At 31.9% G+C, this 12,342-nt stretch overlaps 1 protein-coding gene across 1 annotated transcript in view; it reads left to right on the plus strand.

The window, feature by feature from the left end:
• Nucleotides 1–12,342, plus strand: part of LOC124440215 (integrin alpha-8-like) — a 45,580-nt gene that overhangs the window by 7,675 nt on the left and 25,563 nt on the right. Inside the window, exons 2-15 of the mRNA XM_046990539.1 lie at nt 876–982; nt 1,382–1,458; nt 4,215–4,380; nt 6,144–6,230; nt 6,837–6,914; nt 7,158–7,202; nt 7,944–7,984; nt 8,457–8,525; nt 9,326–9,384; nt 10,294–10,384; nt 10,742–10,874; nt 11,141–11,256; nt 11,628–11,727; nt 12,224–12,269. Coding sequence (XP_046846495.1) covers nt 876–982; nt 1,382–1,458; nt 4,215–4,380; nt 6,144–6,230; nt 6,837–6,914; nt 7,158–7,202; nt 7,944–7,984; nt 8,457–8,525; nt 9,326–9,384; nt 10,294–10,384; nt 10,742–10,874; nt 11,141–11,256; nt 11,628–11,727; nt 12,224–12,269 — 1,215 coding nt within the window. The remainder of the gene's footprint in view (nt 1–875; nt 983–1,381; nt 1,459–4,214; nt 4,381–6,143; nt 6,231–6,836; nt 6,915–7,157; nt 7,203–7,943; nt 7,985–8,456; nt 8,526–9,325; nt 9,385–10,293; nt 10,385–10,741; nt 10,875–11,140; nt 11,257–11,627; nt 11,728–12,223; nt 12,270–12,342) is intronic.

Below are 12,342 nucleotides of genomic sequence, written 5' to 3' on the forward strand. Positions count from 1 at the left end.
TTAAAGAAGCACTGTACATCAAAAGAAGCACTCAAGCCTAATCTTAACGAACAAATTCAGCATGTCAACACTATCCTTAACTAGTAAATACTTAAATCCTCTAATCACTACGTAATTGTAAATAACTTCCGTTTCCACCCCTTATGTCCATACGCATGTCTTGTATCAGATTTCTTTATACATTAACTCCATTCAAATATTCATTCATTATACCACACTGAAGATGGCATAAGTTTGCCGAAAAATGTTTGCATTAAAAAATGTAAAAAAAGTTGTCGTTTACGTTAAATGCAACAAAGAAGAAACTTGTTATTTACTTTGTTTTGCAAACCCTGCTGTGTAATTTAAATATTATTCATATTTTAGTGTATTTTAATCAAAATAGCCCCTAACTAGATGACAATTTCATAAAATAAAACATAATCCATAGAAATACATTTTCTAAACTCAAATTTTAGTTACAGTTATGTGTTATTTGGACTATGTTTTATTAAATAAATAAAAACATCTTAAACTCATTTTTGAACTTAACTTTCGCCCTTGATTCTGTAGCATGTGTTGTCATTTTTTGGAAATAAGCAAACACAATATCAAATATTTTAATACTCCAAATTTCTTTGTCTAGAAAGTAATCTAGACAAAGAAATTTGGAGTATTAAAATATTTGATACTGTGTTTGCTTATTCTTTTGCTTTATCTCAGTATAACTATACTTTTTAATAGCATGGCAAAATGTATACTGTAATATGAGAACCAGATGTGACTGCCTAATAAATATGTGGGTTTGGTAGTCTCTTTGAAATATTTATGTTTCATTATAATTATTCTAATCATATTGCATGTGAGTAACACATTTGCTATGAATTTTTTTTCAGAATTTTTGTTGGTGCACCTGAGTTTGAAGTTTATGGGGAAAAAGGGGGACTTTTGTTTGAGTGTGTGGTTGATGGTTCGCCTTGTACAACACAACCTATTGAAACACGTTAGTACGATTATTTTGATGATAATGACAATGATGATGAGAGAATGCGCAACAGAATATGCAGGGTTCTAAAATAGTGCAGATGAACTTACAATGAATTATCACAGATTCTTGTTGACCAGCAAACTTCTTGTCCTACCGGTCATTTTGACTGTTCATATTTTCATGTCTTACCCACTTTTAATAATGTAGTACGTAAGTGTAATGCAAATGCATCAATGTCATATACAAGTCACTGTTGCCTTAAAAAAATATTTTTTTGCATTATTTGTCTGGTGACAGTTATTTATTTTAGTACATGGTCCAAAAAACGACTTTGATCCAGCTAGAAAGAAGTTGATTGTTCATCTTGACAGAATGCCATATGGCAATTTTTTTGTATGTTTTACAACCTTCTAGTGCCAGAAAGTTGGGAGAGAAGGAACAACCAATGGCTAGGTGCAACCACTTATTCTAATGGAAACAGAGAAGTTGTTGTAAGTTTCTTGTAGCTTCATTCAGTTTAAATTGTAAGTTTCTTGTAACTTCATTCAGTTTAAATTGTAAGTTTCTTGTAACTTCATTTAGTTTAAATTGTAAGTTTCTTTTAACTTCATTCAGTTTAAATTGTAAGTTTCTTGTAACTTCATTCAGTTTAAATTGTAATTTCTTGTAACTTCACTCAGTTTAAATTGTAATTTCTTGTAACTTAATTCAGTTTAAATTGTAATTTCTTGTAACTTCATTCAGTTTAAATTGTAAATTCTTGTAACTTCATTCAGTTTAAATTGTAAGTTTCTTGTAACTTCATTCAGTTTAAATTGTAATTTCTTGTAACTTCATTCAGTTTAAATTGTAATTTCTTGTAACTTCACTCAGTTTAAACCTTTGTAAAGTTAAAAAATTTCATTATAACTTTCTTTTTTATAACCCCCATGATGCCATTATTTTCAAGTTTTCATTTTATTCTTTCGAAATTTTCATGAACCCATTCCCCCCAGATAGTTTTTATTTTAAAGCATTGTGAACAGCTCTGTGTTAACATTATTTCCTTTAAAAAATTATGTTAAATTTTGTTAAAATCATCAAAATAGGGCCATTGACTATAAGTTTATTGTTATTATACATACATAATGGCTATCAAAAATTCTTCAATCACAGAAATGTAAGAGTTGCAGTTTTGCAATAGTTTAGTACAAGATTAAGGTTTATTAAGTCAGCGACATGTTTAGAAATATCTCTCATTTTTGTGGGACAAGTGATAAGGTCAAATCTGCCACCTCACGGTTTTGTTGTGTGTCATATTATTTTCACTTAAGTCTTATGTTCTTACAATTTAGCACTCATTTCAAATGATCTTTGTCGTATATTCTTTATACATAGAATATTGTATTTTTTAATAGTATGCAATATTGATTTTGAAGTCAAATATGAAATGTGACACTACTTTAGTGCTTGCACATTTGATGCTTCCTTGTGTGAAGTTTGTTACCAGATTACGCACATCATATTATTTACAGAATTCAGCTTCTCACTAAAAATATTTGCAATATTTCTATAAAAATAGTTTCAAGTTAGGCCATACCAAATAGTCACTTCCCCTATTATTTACGTGGAAAATGAGTTTGAATTCATCAAAATTCATAACAAAGTGACAAGGCAAATTTGCTAAAAGTGTATTAAGTATTATAGCAAAGTGAAATTAGTACAAAAGTATTTGAGTTATATAAATTGACTATTTTGAAAAATATATTAAGAAATAAAAGATGTTCACAGATAACATAGTTTACTGTGTTTGCACAGGCTTATGCAAATCGAGGAGACCATTTGGAGAACTCAAGAGTAGATTACTGCCAGGTCGAGAATTTGCACCTGCTCTAGCATTCTTACAAAGGTCTCCGAGCGAGCCACAGCGTTTCCATAGGCCAGTGTGTACGCGAAAAATGAAAAACAGACAAATTTAAAACAAACTCTCAAATTTGTCCTTTAACATGTCTTCATGTTTGATTTGCAAATTCTCTTTGATTGCTTTTGAGTTCACAGATCGGTTTGTACAAAAAGCGTCCAATAATGTTAAACTAATTTGAGGCCGGTCTGGATAGCGTTATCCATTGGATAGCAAAGCAAGTTTTTAAAACTTTTATAAAACCTTTTAAAAATCAAAAAGTATAAGATTCGAACTGAACAATCACTGAAATAAAATATTGTTTCGAAGATTACGAAATTTCTTTGTTGTGCAAGCCGCCTATGATTAATTTAATATTTTTGAGCCTTATTGTTTGTACAGGCTAATGCAAACTTAGCTATAGACCAATCAGTGCACGCGTTTTATTGTTTGTATTTTATAATCTGTGATACTGAACAAAAGAATTTTTTTCTTGTAACTTTTCTATGGACGACTGTGGTATGTATTCTTTGTTCACTCAAAAAACGTATTCATTTGAAAGAAACGTCGCCTGATGAAAAGTTTATGTGGTATTCTGACCTGACATGAAACTTGCCAGAAAAAATAAATCATCTAAAATTGTGTTTTCTGGATAAAATACAATCCTGTAATAAAATACAATTTCTGGATAAAACACTTTCCAAGTTTCTTTACCTGACTAGCTTTCCTACATTGTTTTTGATTTCGCTTTTGGCAGTATGTAAATCTGTTGCTGTTTCCTTTGATTGATTTGCTTTGCACACAGTTTGAAGGATAAAAAATTAAATTAATTGAAATTCATTTGTAACGAATACTATATGATAGTACATTCTCAACATTACGCTTTGTCTTTTCAAGGAGTTTTGGGAAGTGTAAACGTAATAATTTAGCGATGAATTGTTCGCCTGCTTACTTTCGTGTTAATAGATTACTTTAAGGCAAAATTTTATGTGAACAAGGCCTTTGCGAGGGGGTGGGGTGTTCAAACAGTTTTTATGAGGCAATTTGTATCTATAAGAAAAATTTCACAATTTCTAAGTTACAAGTACATTGGTGCAAAAGGCAAGTCAGCCTTTAGGTGGCAAATAAAAATCATCACATACAAAAGTTGGTTTTGTTTACCCAAATAAGCTATATTTACATAAAATCTTTGATCATAGAAACGTTTTACAAAATTTTTAGCTGTTTCGAAATTGTCTGCTCTTTTTGATACACCCTGTATAATAGAAACATTACGTTGTTTGAGTCTTGCATTGACTGTTTTGAACTCTTTGCTGTTTGGAATCTTGCATACATATCGCTATTAACTATTTTTTGACTTTTCGTCAGACATGTGCTCCTCGATTCACAGAATACACCACAAACAGCCAAGGCAAGGAATTTTACTACTTAATTGGAAAGTGCGTCGTACTTCTAGGAAAATATCGGGGCAGAATTACAGAAAGAACATTGTATCCTTGTACACTAGGAGGGGCACCAAATCACGAACGAAGTGGTATGTTGAAATTATTATTTGATGATTTATTTTTATTGTGATAATTTTTATTGTGAGTGTTACAAATGACTAAACCCAGTCTTACAGGTGTCGTTAATCGAAGAAGGAGTAAACTGCTTTGAAATGTTAGGAATTCATAGCAGTACGTACGAATGAAAAAACTTTGATTGTTTGGGCTGTTTAGTTTTGACAGACATAAAGCGAAAGTGCAGTTGTAGTGTAGGGGCCATTTTTTTTACAAGTGCTTTAAAGAAATAATTAAGCTAATTAGTTTTTGATTCCGATAAATTGCCATGAAGGTTGTGATTATTGATACTATTTTGCAAACATTGATCTGTCAAAAGGACTTGATTAGTAAGATCTAGAAATAATGCAAGATAATCGATTGTTGCTAGATAGGAATATAGTACTCATTCAGAGGTTCATTCTCAACTAATGTTCAAGACATTGTAAACAAGATCATCAGACGAACCATCCCTGGTGCTTTTGCAGAGCCGTCAGTAATAGGAGAATCACCCATGTATTCTATGTTCTGCGAGAACCTTTCTCTAAACGCAAAAACTTTTTCTTGCTAACTTTCATCATTGCTTTTTCGACTCCCTCTCTTTTTGAAGACGCGGTTGATTTTGTTTTTGCCATTTGAAATGAATAAGAATTTATTGCTTTTAATAGTATATGACAATGAGTCACTAAAAATGATCTGCCACCAATGATTCACTACTTAGGTTCCTTTAGTATCTGGCATACTACTTCTATTCCTAGCATGTGAATCAAACAAAATATGAATTCCAATTCATTACTAAGGTCATCACATATATTTTTATAATGATTATGGCCTGATTGCCAAGACAAGAGTGCACTTGTAAGGATTGTATGAATACAATAACGAGATAGACTTTTTGAGTCTGTGATTATAAGAACTTGAAGCTGTATTGAAAAAATCTCTGCATAAGTTGTTATTTAATTTGTTCATCGACGTTTCAGACAATCCCATCATCCACTAATGAATGTTGTCTCCTCAATAGGGTGAATTTACATTACTTGCTATTTCAATTGGCTCTGCAACTTCGGGCTTAACAAGATTTATAGCAGTTGTACCATCATATCAAATTAAAACATATGATTAGACATATCAAATACGTAATAAGTATAGCTATAGAAAAAATGCATTTTTGACCAAGAAACTGTATCAGATGATATGGAACATTTTTTTAAAAGGTATTCTTGTTTTGAAGCAATATATAGCACAAATAATTAAACCGATGGGAGATAACAACATTACGGTTTACAACTATTAAGTGTGTAAATAGAACGTTATATATTTCCTCGAAATTGAATGGCTCTTTCATAAAAAGAACTTTTTCATTTGAAGAGAAGGAAAATCATGACCTGAAACCTATTTCACTATGAAAAGGCAAATTTGAGAAATAAATTTACGGTAGTGCTAAAAACAAAGTTTATAAAAGCGTTGAATTGATTCAAAAGATTTTTCTACACCAGCGTTGAACATGCAAGCCTAGTTCCTCCGCTGTGATGTTTTTGATGTGATAATGTTGGGTACGGAGGGATTTCTATCTATACTCTGTGTAAATACAATGAGAAATGACCTAATCACGCGATTTAAATTCTTTTTAATTGGATAGTTTTATTACGTCGATAGTTTTATTAGTTTTATTATAGACGTCTGTTACGAAAGCCGAGAAAGAAGGTTTTTACCAATGATTGTCTGAATTATGTCTGTTAACTCATATTTATCATTATAGATTTTGGTTATTGTCAAGCTGGATTTTCTGCTTCGTTAAAAAAGAATCAACAGGTTGTTATGGGTGCGGTGACGTTCAATAAGCGAGGTAATACACAATTCATCACTAAATTGATATGGACCCTGGCTTTGTAAACTTGTAAGTTTTGCATCAACGGCATTAATAGATTTCAGTAGACCTCAATGGCTTAAAGCTGAACCGACATTTTCAAAAACAAATATGGTAGTTTTTGTGCAGTTTTTGCTTTCCCTTTTTGAACCACAAAAAATTCCATGGAAATTTAAGCCGTACATTGTTCAATTAATATCATTTCGAAAGTTTTATGAGTAGCTAGCTATCACTCGTGTATGACTTCTTATTAAATTTGTAAGGTTTTATAGCAAACAACCATCTCCTCAATGATCATTGTACGTTTCAAAATTCACCGTTCAGGAACATCGATGAAATATTGTCATTTGACCAATGATATTCATTATAGCATTTATAGGGTTTCAACCGAAAGAAGAAATATGAAATTCAACTCTAACCACATAAACTTAAGCACCAGTTTTGCCGGTTGAATCTGCCTAATTTGAATGGCTCTTTTACTTTGCTTTCATTTTTCACGTGAGCAAAATCACATGACTGCAAGAAAAAAATTGTCATTTCTTAATTTCTTTGTTTCTACACTTATTGAAAACTGGTTTTTTAAAGGAAACGTTGGCTTTGAAACATCGAGATTTAGGTATAAGTGGGCACCGTTTCCTGCAGAAGATGGAAATTTTTACAATGGTAGGTATTGTGTCTTTTTTTATATACTGTTATTTTTCTTATGCAACCAGTTTATAAGTCGACTTTCGGGAAAGATCTTAAAGTACTTTGCTTTTGGGCTGTCTCTTTGCGTAAATGTTTTTTACGGCTTGGATCCCAGATTTGAAATTTAGAATCGTTTGTGTCCTGTCCATCATTTATGAGAAAAGTCTGATGATTTTTTTTTCGTTCAGAGTTATTTAATTTTTAAATAATGTTATCTAGGTTACTCAGTCACCACCGGGAATTTTTTCGCGTTAAATCAAGAAGGTATGGCTACTTATTGCTCTCTTAACTTACTAAAACATAAAGATATAGTATTTGATGTTGTCGTTGCCGCTTTGGGATCTTGGTATATTTTGGAATCAGTTACACCAGTCTTTGGAATCAGTTACACACGCGGTTTGTATGAGAAAGTAAGGACGAAATTACTTTTATATAATGCCAAGCTAAAAATTTTGACTGGCAGGTTTTTGAAATAGAAGATAAAAATACATGCTGTGAGGTATTAAATCGCAATTATGACTGTGAATAGTTTAAGCCGAGCGGACAAAGTTCAATCCTTGCACGAACAAATCTCGTTTCTTAAAATCCTATTCTCTTGAGAATGTGAGCAAATATTTGTCTTGCGAACGTTTCTATCTCCGTCAACTCCGAAATTTTGTGGTCTGATTTATTCATTTTAGATAGTCGAAATTCACAATCACTATTAAAACATTTTTATTTCCTTCTCAACTGAACAATAATAAATTTACGTAAAATGCATGTACGCCTGGCATTCCTATGTTTTGTTTTAGTGACTTTATGTGCGAGTTTTCTCTGTTGTCTGTGGGTTTGTAAATACACACAAAAATATCTTCATTAGTAATCTTGCTTACAACAACAAAATGTTATAGCAAATGCTATAAATAGATCTCAAATTTGCAAGAAATTGTTTGCGGCCAGTTTAGGATTCGCAAAAGTTTGAATTTGAATCAGAAATGATCATGCAATTCATATTTTTTTGTTTAGCAATTGCATCTGGGTACCCAAGATTCGAATATTCAGGAAAGGTTTGTTTGTTTGAATTTTTTATAATTGTCAACGTGCGGGGCTCTTATTTTTCCCATTTTTTTGATAATGAACGTAATTCTGATATGCTGCAATTTATAAGTTATATAAGGATTACAATTCACGTTTGGCAAGGGAAGCGTTGAAAATTAAATCATTAAACATTACTTTCATCTCTGGGTAGTCTAGATTTTTTATTTTTTCATTAGTTTCGTTTGCACAGATATACAGGGTGCACGTGTATTAGAAAAAGTTTGAAAATTTAGAAATTTTGATGAAATGACAGTTTTCTGAACATTTCATAAAATGTTTAGCAATTTTCGATACGTTATGTAGTTTGTATCATGGCAGTAGTTACTTATACACACATTATTTATAGATGATTGAATGTAAATTGTGTACTACACATCTACTTGTGGAACAATGGGAGTATCGTATTTACTACAAAATTACTATATTTCATTGTTATAACAGGTTAGAGTTTATCGTGAAAATTTGGATTCCATTATCGTTGATATTTTTCCACCAAAAAAAGTCCAAGAAGTAAGTATAGTTAGTTGATTAGCGTATGTTTAAATAGCGCATTTACCTCGGATGAAATTATATACAACAGAACTTGATTTGTTATAAACGAAACAAAAAATTATTGGAGTTAGCCGGAGGTTTACCTTTTAAGTGAGGATTATAAGAGAGGGGCTGAAAACAGGCTAGAAGCTAGTTAATTTTTCGTGCAAACTTACTAGTGCATGCTAATTCCCGCAACACATGATTCAATATCTTGAAAAGATTTTTCTATTTATTAAAATACCCAATCCAGTAAATGCATAAGTCGAAAAACTGAAAATTGTTGCACATGACTATGATTTGTTGTAAATTTTAAGACGAAGCAATTGATTATTTTTTTTGACATTTGTAACTTTCAATGCCTTTATCAACAAATAAAGCTTAATTGGCGTTTTCATTTTGTTATGATTTCACCAAGAGATTGAGTTTTTAGTGATTTTTCATTTACTAAGGGTGGGAAATAAATAAAGTATAGGGGTGTGTCACGTGACTGCGGTGTAATTTATGGTAACTCGGTAGCTATAGTTTTACTGTTAATGTACAGTTGTGAGCTGCAACAAGAAATATATAAAGTTACAGTTCCACTGTGATTAAATAGTTTGAAAGATCAGTTCTTTATACAGATAACTACGAGGTTGTACTTTTATCAAGTTGTACCTTATAGAAGCAAAGTGCTCATCGAATTGTATATAAAGTTGATATTTTTATGTTATGAGCGTTGCGCACGAGATGTTTTGAGATCATCGCGTTACTGTCTTATGAGTTATTTTGTTTTTTAGAGAAATGAATTTATCTTCTTTGGAGCTTCCGTTTGTGGAATTGATGTAAACGCTGATGGGTAAATTATTTTTAGCATAAAGGATCAATACTGCTCGCGTATTTTGCTTTAAAGCATGAGAAAAAAATTTTTGTATGTATTCCAGCTTTGCTTTTTCATTCATTTCTTATACGAAATGTTTTTGCGTGTTTCAAGTGTGTGAGGGGGCTCAAATTAAAGGAAGTAGATGATTGTTGACTATTAAGCTTTTAATAACCGAGCGCGAAGTCTTTACAGAGAAATATCGGACCGAGGTGTTTTTGTACAGACCGAGCCCGCAGAGCGAGGTTTTTACAAAAGACAGAGGTCCGATATTTCTCAGTACCGAGAAAGCGAGGTTATTAAAAGGTTTATTATATGGCATTATTTGACCTGAAACGAAGCTTGCTTTCTTTCTCGTCCTTGCTGTTTTTTTACCGGTTGGCTTTCACTTTTATAGTTTTCGTTCATAGAAAATAAATCGTTTCAAATTTTATTGTCTGGATAGTTTAACTGCTTTGCAAATGTTTTTCCTTCGAATCACATTCGTAAATGTTTTTTTTTTGTTTCGTTTATTTTGCGTTTTGCTGTTTGAAATTTCTTTACATTTGACTGTAAAATTACTTCTTTTGGACCGTAGTCGATTACGAGAAAATAATGGACCGGCAAAAATGTTTCTGAGCCAATCAAAGCGCGCCATTTAGCCTGAATTGACGCTTGCCATATAATAATAAATCATAATAGAAATGGCTATTTTTATACTCCTTAATTCACAGTTATAAGAATTTGATACTTCATGTCATGGAAAATTTAGCTTGCTTTGTTTTCTAGTAACTCTAGTGATTGGGTGAATCATACACGTGATTTATGACATTCATGAATCTGACTGCATTGGTGATCATGAAGCGGACCAATTTGTTTTTATTAATTTGTTTTTTTGCCTTGATATAGTTTTTCTGATCTATTAGTTGGAGCCCCATTCTTCAGCGACAGGGGTGATGAAGGTCGTGTTTACGTATACCTTAGTGTACTATCAAATCAGGTAAATTACTGTTCACTATTTTATACTCATTTAGTATTTGCTGGATTCTTGAACCTTATGTCTTACAAGCATGAAACAGTTAAGGAAAAATTGTGCCTACATTGGGCGGTGAAAAGTTTTGCTAAGTTTCACGCAAAATTCTGTGCTATATAATTTATACAACTTTGTAATGACAAATTTTATAAGTACAGCATAATATAACTGTAGTAAAAAAGACAAAACATAAGAAATGTTCTGCACGAGTATAATTCCACTTGGTGCGCGAATTCAAAACCAAGGGAAAATATGTACTGTGCTAAAGTATCTAAAATTCAAAATAATGTGAAGCTGGAGTTCATTAACATTGATATTTTCTAGAATCGAATCCTTGAACTTTCTCCTAATGAGAAAACGCGACAAGATCCTGGTTTACGGGGCAGTAACACTATGGGGGCAAGATTTGGATGGTCCATAACACGCGCAGGAGATCTTAATAATGATGGGATTTTAGGTATATTTACAATTAAATGCGGTTGATTATTTGTTTTTTGTTGTGCAGGTTAATAGCATGATGTCGATTATAAGTTGTTAAAGACAGCAAGAACTAAGAAATTGTGGATGTTTTTTCGTGTGAAATTTATTTGTTTTACTTTTCAACTTGTATACATATAGCCATGCTAAAACACTAATCACAAAGCTACTTGTGACTTAAAGAGTTATTTAAAACGGTTTAATGATCGATTTGATCTCACTTGTTGTGATTTTATCTTATACCAGATTTCATTATTGGAGCACCTCAAGATCAACCAGATCTTGACGGAGATGGTTTTGGCAATGGCGCCATATATATTTATCATGGACGTAGGGATGGTATATTTAACGATTATCAGCAGGTATGGTTTTGTTGCTTTTCCACAACTTTTATAGCAAGTAACAATCTGGACGAGGTTTTTTGATAAACTGTTAACTGTATAAATTTTAATATCCAAGTTTGTGATTTTACTGTCAATGTTTTTTAACGTATTTTATTCTTTACTTATAAATACTCACCAAAATTTTAGTTTTAAGTTTAGCGAACGGGTGTAGCATAGTACTAGTGCTTAGCTAATAATTACACTGCTGTCCCCCGGAAATTGAGGCTAAGTTTGCACAACACTACACTCAATTATTTTTGCGTGCATCGTAATTATTATCAGGTCAATTCTATGGGATTGTGTGAATTGATACTTTCTATCGTTAGCTCTACACTTAATTTTTTCTTTAGAAAATAACGGCCGAAACAGTCAAGAAGTTTTATCCTAATTTTCAGCAGTTTGGATACTCTCTTGCGGCTATGGTTGACACTAACAATGATCTATATCCAGGTTTTAGCAACAGCACGTCGTATTATTTTCGCTTGTCATGAATGATTATCAAGTTATTTTATGTTTTTGAAGTAATACATGAAAATAGCTAATACTTGAACATGCAAAACTTTTAAAATGGTTTTGTTAAGTGAAAAGAAAAACGTTTTAAAGTTAAGAACAAAGTGAAGCTGTAAATTTTATAGTTTTAAGAGTATTTATGCAGCATTCACTGTTCAATTTAACAAATGATGCATGTTTAGGTTTTCATGAAGTACAGCTGTATTTTTTGTCGCTATTCATGGGGCTTGGAGCGATTGTCAATTCCGTTTCGACTGCCTTAAAAAATTTTAGAACAGTAAAATGTTGCAAGCAATGACAAGAAACACTTTTGAAATGGATTGTACTATAAAACGACTCAGCTAAAATCTATTAAAGCTATTAAGAATTTATCTGTGATTTCGATTCACCCAGCGTTGTGTTTTGATTTCCTAAACTCAAAAAGAATTTTTTATAGATATTGCAGTCGGGGCATGGAAAAGTGATAGAGTTCTTTTGCTAAGGTATTGTCACTTCTTCTTTTTGAATTGGATATGTGACGATTAATCATCGAGCAGTACCAATTGCAACGAATTA

This window comes from Xenia sp. Carnegie-2017, unplaced genomic scaffold (assembly GCF_021976095.1).
Source record: "Xenia sp. Carnegie-2017 unplaced genomic scaffold, XeniaSp_v1 HiC_scaffold_2, whole genome shotgun sequence".
Taxonomy (NCBI): Eukaryota; Metazoa; Cnidaria; class Anthozoa; order Malacalcyonacea; family Xeniidae; genus Xenia; species Xenia sp. Carnegie-2017.